At 34.7% G+C, this 9232-nt stretch overlaps 1 protein-coding gene and 1 non-coding gene across 3 annotated transcripts; one reads left to right on the top strand and one right to left on the bottom strand.

The window, feature by feature from the left end:
- The first annotated feature begins 4394 nt into the window (after nt 1–4394).
- On the top strand, nt 4395–8841 carry LOC126688784 (aspartic proteinase-like). 2 transcript variants are annotated; one of them, XM_050383610.1, is made up of 14 exons: nt 4395–4535; nt 4980–5358; nt 5449–5509; nt 5604–5698; nt 5797–5909; nt 6062–6230; nt 6323–6362; nt 6812–6876; nt 6964–7077; nt 7177–7235; nt 7338–7494; nt 7635–7754; nt 8210–8298; nt 8518–8841. In XM_050383610.1, exons 2-14 carry the CDS (start codon nt 4987–4989, stop codon nt 8600–8602), a joined length of 1539 nt encoding a protein of 512 aa, XP_050239567.1. In that variant the 5' UTR covers nt 4395–4535; nt 4980–4986; the 3' UTR covers nt 8603–8841. The 2 variants fall into 2 exon arrangements, with proteins under 2 accessions (XP_050239567.1, XP_050239566.1); XM_050383609.1 differs by lacking the exon at nt 4395–4535 and adding an exon at nt 4624–4818.
- Nucleotides 8842–9069: 228 nt separating this feature from the next.
- On the bottom strand, nt 9070–9140 carry TRNAG-GCC (transfer RNA glycine (anticodon GCC)). Its single transcript has one exon. It is a non-coding gene; the product is annotated as a tRNA-Gly (tRNA).
- Nucleotides 9141–9232: the final 92 nt, after the last annotated feature.

Raw genomic sequence — 9232 nt, 5'->3', positions numbered from 1 at the left:
TCCCTTTTGTTCTTCTTCTTTTACTCTTTTAATTTTTTAGTTTTTACTTTCTACTATCTTCTAGAGTCTAGTACCCTTTTAAGTTTTAACTTTTACTAAGCCACACATTATTAGCAATGTTTAGCTTTGAAAATGATCAATTTTATTAATTTCTTTCCATTCCAGCCAGAATATCTCGTATCGGCATGCAATCCGATACGGTAATACCACCCGTTCCACCTTGGGTTAAATTCTGGCTAGTTTCAAGAAGTTCTGGCCATTCCGTCAAGTTCTGGTCAATTTTGACTGAAATGTACATTTCGGCCGGTATCAGATTTTGATTTTAAAAAAAAAAAAAAATACAAACCCATCAATCTAAGATCCCCATTATGTTGTTGGTTGCCATTCTTCTTCTTCTCTTCTCCATTTCTTCATCTCTTTCTTCTTCCTCTCTTCCCCGTTTCTTCTTCTCCCTTTGGTTCTTCTTCTTTACTCTTTTAATTTTCTAGTTTCTAGTTTCTACTGTCTACGAGAGTCTAGTACTCTTTTAAGTATCAACTTTTACTGAACCACACATTATTAGTTGTGGTTGGTTTTGGAAATGACTAATGTTATTAATTTCGTTCAATTCCAATTGGAATGGTTGGAATATCTTGTACCAGCATGCAATCTGGTACAGTAATACCACCTGTTTCGCCTCGGGTAAAATTCCAGCTAGTTTCAGGAAGTTCTGATCATTTCATCTAGTTTCGGCCAATTTTGGTTAAAATTTACATTTATGCTAGTATCAGATTTTGACTTAAAAAAAAAAAAAAAAAAAAAAACCTTCAAACCCTTCAATCTGAGGTCCCCACCATGTTGCAGGTTTCCATTCTTCTTTTTCTTTTCCCCATTTCTCCTTTCTTCTCCATTTCTTCTTCTCCCACTTCTTCTTCGTCTTCTTTTACTCTTTTAATTTTCTAATTTTTACCTTTGACTATCTTCTAGAGTCTAGTACTCTTTTAAGTTTCAACTTTTACTGAGCCACACATTATTAGCTGTGGTTAGCTTTGAAAATAACCAATGTTATTAATTTCATTCCATTTTGCACGGAATGGTCGGAATATCTTGTACTAACATGCAATCCGATATAGTAATACCATCCGTTCCACCTTAGGTCAAATTTCGACCAGGTTCGAGAAGTTCCAGCCATTCCGTCAATATCTGGCCAATTTTGGCTGAAATGTACATTTCGACCAGTATCAGATTTTGGCTTTAAAAAAGGTAAAAAAAAAATACAAACCCATCAATCTGAGGTCCCCACCATGTCGCTTGTTGCCATTCTTCTTCTTTTCTTCTCCATTCTTCATCTCCTTCTTCTTCCTTTCTTCTCCCTCTTCTTCTTCTTCTTCTTCTTCTTCTTCTTCTTCTTCTTCTTTTACTCTTTTAATTTTCTAGTTTCTAATTTCTATTGTCTTCTATAGTCTATTACTCTTTTAAGTTTCAAATTTTACTGAGCCACACGTTATTAGCTGTGGCTTGCTTTGGAAATGAACAATGTTATTAATTTCGTTCTGTTTCGCTTGGAATGCCTGAAATATCTTGTATCGGATTGGTAATACCGCCCATTTCACCTCAAGTCAAATTCTGGCTAGTTTTGGGAAGTTCCAGCCATTCCTTCAAATTCTGACAAATTTCGGCTGAAATGTACATTTTGGCCGGTATCAGATTTTGACTTTAAAAAAGAAAAGAAAAGAAAATACTACAAACCCATCAATCTGAGGTCCCCCATCATGTCGCTGGTTATCATTCTTCTTTCTCTCTTCTCAATTTTTTCATCTCTTTCTTCTTCCTCTCTTCTCCATTTCTCCCTCTTCTTCTTTTTCTTTTACTCTTTTAATTTTCTAGTTTTTTGTTTCTACTGTCTTCGAGAGTCTAGTAGTCTTTTAAGTTTCAACTTTTACTAAGCCACATGTTATTGGCTGTGGTTAGCTTTGGAAATCAAATGACAAAGAAAAGTTTTTTAAAAATCATGTGTCAGACTAGGTGTTGTCTAGGTACAATGGTATATAACATTACTAATATATATTAATGTTTGTAATTGTAGGGACACGATTCTCAAACGGCCCAACAATGACGTTGGGCTCGCACGTGAAGGATCCCTCACAATAAGATTTGTAGAGAGTGGGCTTGAAAGGCTAGCGTTTGGTCACAGGGCGTTGGTCCAAACCGGACTTTAGGGAAACTCAGATAAGAAAAGGCTTCAGCCTGGATATCCAAGCTCTACCGCTTTATAACTTGAGGGATCGGACTCCTTGGATCATGTCCGAGGAGCACTAATGTCTTTCTTCGGTTACCCGGCGGTGGGTTTTTCGTGGTGGTGTACATATATTGTCCGGGCATTCTCATCCCTGGAGTTTTTCCCAGGAAGTGAGATGGGGATCCTTTTCTGATTAGTTTATCTTCTCTTTTATACTAGCCTACGTTCGCTGTCCTTTGTCCACGTGTAGGGTCAACTTTTTTAGGACTGCTATTTGTCCCGTCAGTCTAATCCCGGAATTGTTGGGGATGGTTAATAAAGCCTAAGAATCAAGTTCTGTTAGGTGTAGAGTCTTATTAGTGAAGGGTATTAAGGACAACTTCCCTGAGATATTTTCTGATCTTTAAAGTTTGCTCGTATACCACTTTCATCAATGAGACTTTGGATCTGCCGAGGACTAAGCTGTCCTCGACGGTATCTCTGGGCCATTTTGTGCTTCTTGTTTTGAGTTTGGGCCATGGCCTTCTTCGGCTTGGGCCTGTGGACTCCCCATGGGCAAGCGGGCCGGGCCCATAAATTATTGAGCCCCACAGTAATTTTATACTAAAAAAAAAGATATTATTATTAGTAAAAATGTTATGTTTTACAACATTTTCACAATACTTTCATACCAAATTATAGGTTGAAAGTTGTTATTGGTTTTAATTTGAACCTACTACTAAATTTAATTTTTTGCCTACCTATATCAACATGTACTAACCTGTCACTTAGGATTTGTTATTAAAGTATTATGAAAATATTGTTAACATAACATTTATGAATTTTATTGATTGAAAATATTGTTAACATAACATTTGTGAATGTTATTCGTTTCGTTCCGTTCTAGTCGAAATATCTTGTATTGGCATGCAATCCGGTACCGTAATACCACCCATTCCACATCAGGTTGAATTTAGGCAAGTTTCAAGAAGTTCTGGCCAATTTCAACTGAAATGTACATTTTAGCCGGTATCAGATTTTGGGACTGAAATGTACCTATATCAACTCGTAATAACTTGTCACTTAAAATTTGTTGTTAAAGTATTATGAAAATATTGTCAACATAACATTTATGAATTTTATTTAGAATCTATATATTAATTAAAATATTAATAACTTTTGTCCATGCAATAAGTGCTTCAACTCTCACATTTATTGTATTTTTTACAATTATCCAAAATGTGAATTTTATTTGTAGAAAAATTATAATAAATGTTTTTTTAATCCCACTATATTTAATTTTTTTAGACAATTAAATTAAATTCATTATTTTATATAATAGTAACACTTCTTTAATTGATACTTTTATATATATATGTGTGTGTGTGCCTTTTTTAGGAATTTTAAAACATTTTAAAATGGTACGTTGAAATAGACCAGTATCGAAATATTTCATTTTAGTAAACAAATCGAAACGGAATTAATAACATTGACTTAAACTAATGACTTAGGAGACGTGGTTTCCAATGGATTTGTGTTATCCTTGAGTTCTAAACTTTTTGTAATCATAATTTTGAAAAAAAATAAAAATAAAAAGTAGAATTTATTGTTTTATAGTTATAATGTGTTTACTGTGTCTCTTCTTGTAGAATGAGCCTCTATCTATACTTGAGATCTTATTGGTTATGTCTAGTTATGCTTTCAATGTGTTGCTTCATCGTTGCTCTTCAATGTCATGTGTCGCACTGATTATATTCTTAGCTATCTACACACTTATGCTTATTTCAAGTAATTAAATTCCCTAAGCTTTTCAACAAAGAAAAAAAAGGGGTGATAGAGAAGATTGGTTGTTATACACGATTGACCATTGCTTTAAACGACGTGTCTTCCGCTAAAAAGCATGCAGAATCTTGTGTCGTTTGGCATGTTAGATTATCACTCATTATCGTATGTGGCGTGGTCAAGTAAGTGACAACGTTGTTTCGTCAATCCGTACTCAAAAACAAAAGAGCATGCATATATGTATATCATCCTACAACTCCACGAAGTTACGTGGTGGTTTCCTCTTCCCTGATCGAACAAGTAATCGCAGTATGTTAGTTTGAGACTGAATGAGAATAACTCCCATGAAACTAAGGACAGCACACACACTAGCTAGCAAGGAAATAATTATCATGGACTAGTGGACGACAAAACCTTATGTTACCCACCACTTTAGTCAAAAACATCTTATACGTACTTGCTACTCTTTCGCGCATTGGCAACTCACTACATAAACGTATATATATCTATATAACTTCTCAATTATCAGCTACGACCACCTTGTGTCCTAAATCAGGTATATCAACTGCGAAGTTTCCTACCTTCTACTCAAATATACTATTCATCATCATCATAAGTAGTAGCCATGTCTGATTTTTCTTTTGTTATGTGTGTGTGTTTATTGTTACGACTCGCGGTCAATAGGCCTTTATGCACTTTCCAGCTCTTTCATACGTGCATGAACATGCCATTGATAGTTTTATTAAACTTAATTTCTTGATAGAGGGGCTTTAAAGTTTAAATGATCAAGTAGTGTGCAAATAAGGCATTCACAACCACTTTTTGGGAACTTGGAACAAGTAATTCTCTGTTATATTTACGATTGTTGGACAAATATTTGTAAAAATGAATATTATAAGCATCATCACTCTTTGATTTCATTCTGGTTTATGTATTTTGTGCCTTCAATATGCAATTGTTATATACGCTTTCTGAAATTCTTATTATTATTTTAAACCAGAGACTGCATGAGCATGGGGATTAAGTACTGTCTTCTGGTTGCAATCTGTATATGGGCTTTGTCAGACTCCTTGGCTTCCACAACTCCCTCTGCTGATGATGGGCTTGTTAGAATTGCTCTAAAGAAGCGCTCTTTAGACCTTAAAAGTCTAAAAGCTGCAAGAATAATCCCCAATAGAGATGCTTCTCATGCTAGAGGTCTTGGGGATACTATTAGTAATTCAAATGTTCTCAAAACAGATATAATATATCTAAAGAATTATTATGATGCCCAGTATTATGGAGAGATTGGTATTGGTACTCCCCGCCAAATATTTACTGTTGTCTTTGATACTGGCAGCTCCAATCTTTGGGTTCCCTCTTCAAAATGCGTCTTGTCTGTATGTTTTTTTTTACTAATATGAGTTCTTGTGTTTTATGCTCCTTCTTTCTATTGAAGTCCTTTGTAAAGCATGACTATATGTATGCAGATTGCTTGCTATATCCATTCTAAGTACAGGGCCAGGCTATCCCGTACCTATACCAAAATCGGTAAAAATAATTTCTGAATATTCATAACATATCTTGTATTTTTTTTGTTGCTATACAGTGATCATTCTCAAAGTTGTTTTTCAATCTTATTTAGGAAAACATTGCAAAATCCCTTATGGTTCTGGATCTGTTTTTGGTTTCTTCAGCCAAGATCATGTCAGAGTTGGGGACTTTGTCATTAAAGATCAAGTTGAGTTTTTTGATTTTAATTGCCCAAAGTTTCATTCATACTTTAAAATATGTTATGTTTTCATTGCACTCATGTTATGTCAGCTCTTATCGTTCAGGAATTTGTAGAGGTTACTCGGGAAGGATTTTTTCCATTCGTAACAACAGAGTATGATGGAGTGCTTGGGCTTGGGTTTCAGGATATTTCCGTGGGGCATGTCACGCCAGTGTGGTATAGTTTTCACATGATTTAGTGTTAAATTTGATGTATCTATTTGACTGTATACTTTTTTTCTTCATTAGTGAAGAGGATTTAAAGGGCTATTCTCCATTTTTTATTTCCTAACTTTTGAGGCCTTGTGCACACGACTTTTCTGAGGACAGGTATGATATGTTTTTCCAACATCATATAAGCCAGCAAATATTCTCTTTCTGGCTAAATCGAGATCCAACATCAAGGTTGGGAGGTGAGATTGTCTTTGGGGGTATCGATTGGAGGCACTTTAGGGGTGACCACACTTATGTCCCATTGACACACCAGGATTACTGGCAGGTCTATAAAATTAAGAATTTGTTACTCCCCTTTAGTATCTTCTTATCATCAATTTGTGTGACATTTGACTAAAACTAAATTCATCTATCCAGATTGAGGTGGGAGACATTCTCATTGCAAACAGACCAACAGGTTCCATTACATTTCCATTCCTTTCTGTGTTTAGCTGTCTTGATAATTTAATTAGAGCGTGAATGAATTATATGTTAAGAAATTAAATTTGCTAAAAGTATGCACTAGTTCTATTGTAGGACAGCCTTGACAGTATATGAGGTCTATGCCTTTTCTGATCCAGTTAAGCCAAAATCTTATCTAAAACAATCTTGAAAATGTGAGAAGAATAATCAAGAAGGACTATCAAATTGTTGGTGAATTTCCAATTTATGTGTTCACTTGATTAGTGATCACTAGGTGTTTTGACTGAGGGTAATTTATTATTTTCTCTACATGAATTAAGAAGGAAAATAATCTCTTCAGTTATTATTTTGATATTTAAGGCATAAGAAGTACAACTTAGCTCATTTCCATTTTATTCAGTTCATACATGCGTAATAAACGACGACAACTTTTAAAATTTCCAGGATTATGCGAGTTTGGCTGTGCTGCCATTGTGGACTCAGGGACATCCTTACTTGCTGGTCCAACTGTATCAATACTATACTTTAAGCTAGTTTAAATTTCTCACTTTGCGGTATTTTCTTCTGTGACAATTTTTGTTCTACCTTGTTTTCAGACCATTGTGGCTCAAATAAATCATGCCATTGGAGCAGCAGGGATTGTGAGTATAGAATGTAAAACTGTCATGTATAAGTATGGCAGTATGATATGGGAATACCTAATAGAAGGGGTTCGTTTTCCTTAGCCCTTTAATTTTTCTATTAACTCTCTCAATGTTTATCTACAGCTCCTTCCTAGAATTTTAAGAGTTCACTTCCCGTGTTTGCAGGTAAGACCTGAGACAGTATGCGTAGGTGTTGGACTCTGCAATGGCACTCATCATTTAAGGTAATCAACTTGCGTTCTTTTTTGTTGTTTTATGGGATGATTATGGGGAAAGTTTTGTATTTCTTCATTCTCGGTTATCACAAGAAAAACCAAACTTTGCAGCACTGGGATTGCATCAATGGTTTATAATGAAACTCAGGCATCAGTTGATGATCATGAGAGTGCTCTCTGTACTTTTTGTGGGATGATTGTCTACTGGATTCAAGTACAGCTTAAGGAAAGGAGAACAAAGGAAAAAGTATTTACATATGTAAATGAGGTAATTTCTCTCCAAAGAAAAGAACTTTTTTTTTCTAATTGTCACATCACTTTTGTAAGTATAGACTAGGACTAACAACAATTATTTTTTTCTTTTTTCCCTTTTTTTATTTTTTATTTTTAAATTTCCATCTGTTAAAGCTGTGTGAGAGGCTCCCGAATCCAATAGGAAAGTCATTTATTGACTGCGATAATATAGCTGGCATGCCATATATTTCATTCACAATTGGGAACAAATCCTTCCCTCTCTCTCCAGAGCAGGTGTGTATCTTTTTATGCATTAGTTAACTTCTTTGCATTTTGTTTGGAAGAGCAAACATGATACACCATTGAAAATAATAATTCATGCCATAATATCAAATGGGTTGACCTTAGAATATAACAGCTCACATGACTAAATGTTCTGTATAATTTGATTTTCATTATCTTGATTTTTCATTACAAACAAAAACTATAAGGTTAGATGGGCTCAAGCTTTTATTCAGTGCTAGCTTGCTCAATTTTTTTTTTTTTTTTCCTATCACCTTTATGTATTTCTTTGTTACACAAGTAGCTTATCTATAAATAAATAAAAACATAATAAATAAAAAACCCTCAAATTTTGAGAATGAAAGCAAAATACTATAATGAATCTCTTCTAGTTTGTGTTCCAATCCTAATATAAATATGCTTATTGTTTTTGAAAATCTCTTACTCCTTTTGGACCTTCAACTCAGTACACGCTCAGAGTTGAAGAAAATTATGGCACTGTCTGCGTTAGTGGGTTTGGTGCTTTGGATGTTCCTCCTCCTCAAGGACCCCTCTGGTACGGCTTGATTATTCTCTCTCTCTCTCCATATATATATATATATATATATATGTAATGGCTTCCGACTTCATACATATTCACCAGTCTGAACTTGCATTCAGATGCCTATGCACCTAATTATGCATGAAAACTCTACATTTCTTAATGCATCATCAAGTTTGAAGGTTAAGATATATAAATGAATCTATAGTGTATTACAGAAATGTCTGAATGCAGGGTTCTTGGAGATTTGTTCCTGGGAGCATACCACACAGTGTTTGATTTTGGTAATCTCAGGGTGGGATTTGCCAAAGCTGCATAGAAGATTGTTTTTATGGTGTTAAAGCTAAGCCAGGCTATGGTAAAGCAATGATAGGGGTACATGACCCTTTCAATATGTAACATGCCCTTTTGACTTCCAAATTCCAATGCTTTAGAGCTTTGTGTAAAGGTAATTGGTGTGTTTATAAATAAATGTGACATCATTCGGTTTAGCATTAGATGATAGCAAAAAGAAATGTTACTTCTGTGGTCATATATGATAAGAAAAGTTTTAGTATACGGATTTAGTTTGCAACTTTGCATAAAGAGCTACAACAAAAATTTTGCCAAGTCTCTGCTTTCTTTAATTCCCTCTCAACCACTACATATTGATATTGTTAAATGTTTGGTCGAGCATTGTTAGGAAGTGAAGAAAGTAAAGAATAACAAAATCTGCAAATCTTTGTGCTGAAAAGTGGAAAGAAATGATTGTTGGAGGTAAGAATAAAAAAAATAAACAAAAGAAGTTGCACCAGCCGGGAATCGAACCCGGGTCTGTACCGTGGCAGGGTACTATTCTACCACTAGACCACTGGTGCTGTTGAAGACTTTCTTCACAGAGAATTAAATATTCCTAATCGTAATTTTTATTTTTCAATTCAAAAGAAAAGAAAAAGAAGAAGAGAATTTG

Source organism: Quercus robur, chromosome 6 (genome assembly GCF_932294415.1).
Source record: "Quercus robur chromosome 6, dhQueRobu3.1, whole genome shotgun sequence".
Taxonomy (NCBI): domain Eukaryota; kingdom Viridiplantae; phylum Streptophyta; class Magnoliopsida; order Fagales; family Fagaceae; genus Quercus; species Quercus robur.
Note: the sequence above shows the minus strand (reverse complement) of the source record. Positions and strands in the feature narration are given on the sequence as shown.

What these genes read in the sequence shown, in the direction of transcription:
- LOC126688784 (XM_050383610.1), top strand. Translation starts at nt 4,987, where the DNA reads ATGAGCATGGGGATTAAGTACTGTCTTCTGGTTGCAATCTGTATATGG. An exon ending in CCGTACCTATACCAAAATCG is followed by an intron (nt 5,510 to 5,603) that starts GTAAAAATAATT and finishes AATCTTATTTAG; the next exon opens with GAAAACATTGCAAAATCCCT. An exon ending in AATGGCACTCATCATTTAAG is followed by an intron (nt 7,236 to 7,337) that starts GTAATCAACTTG and finishes CAAACTTTGCAG; the next exon opens with CACTGGGATTGCATCAATGG.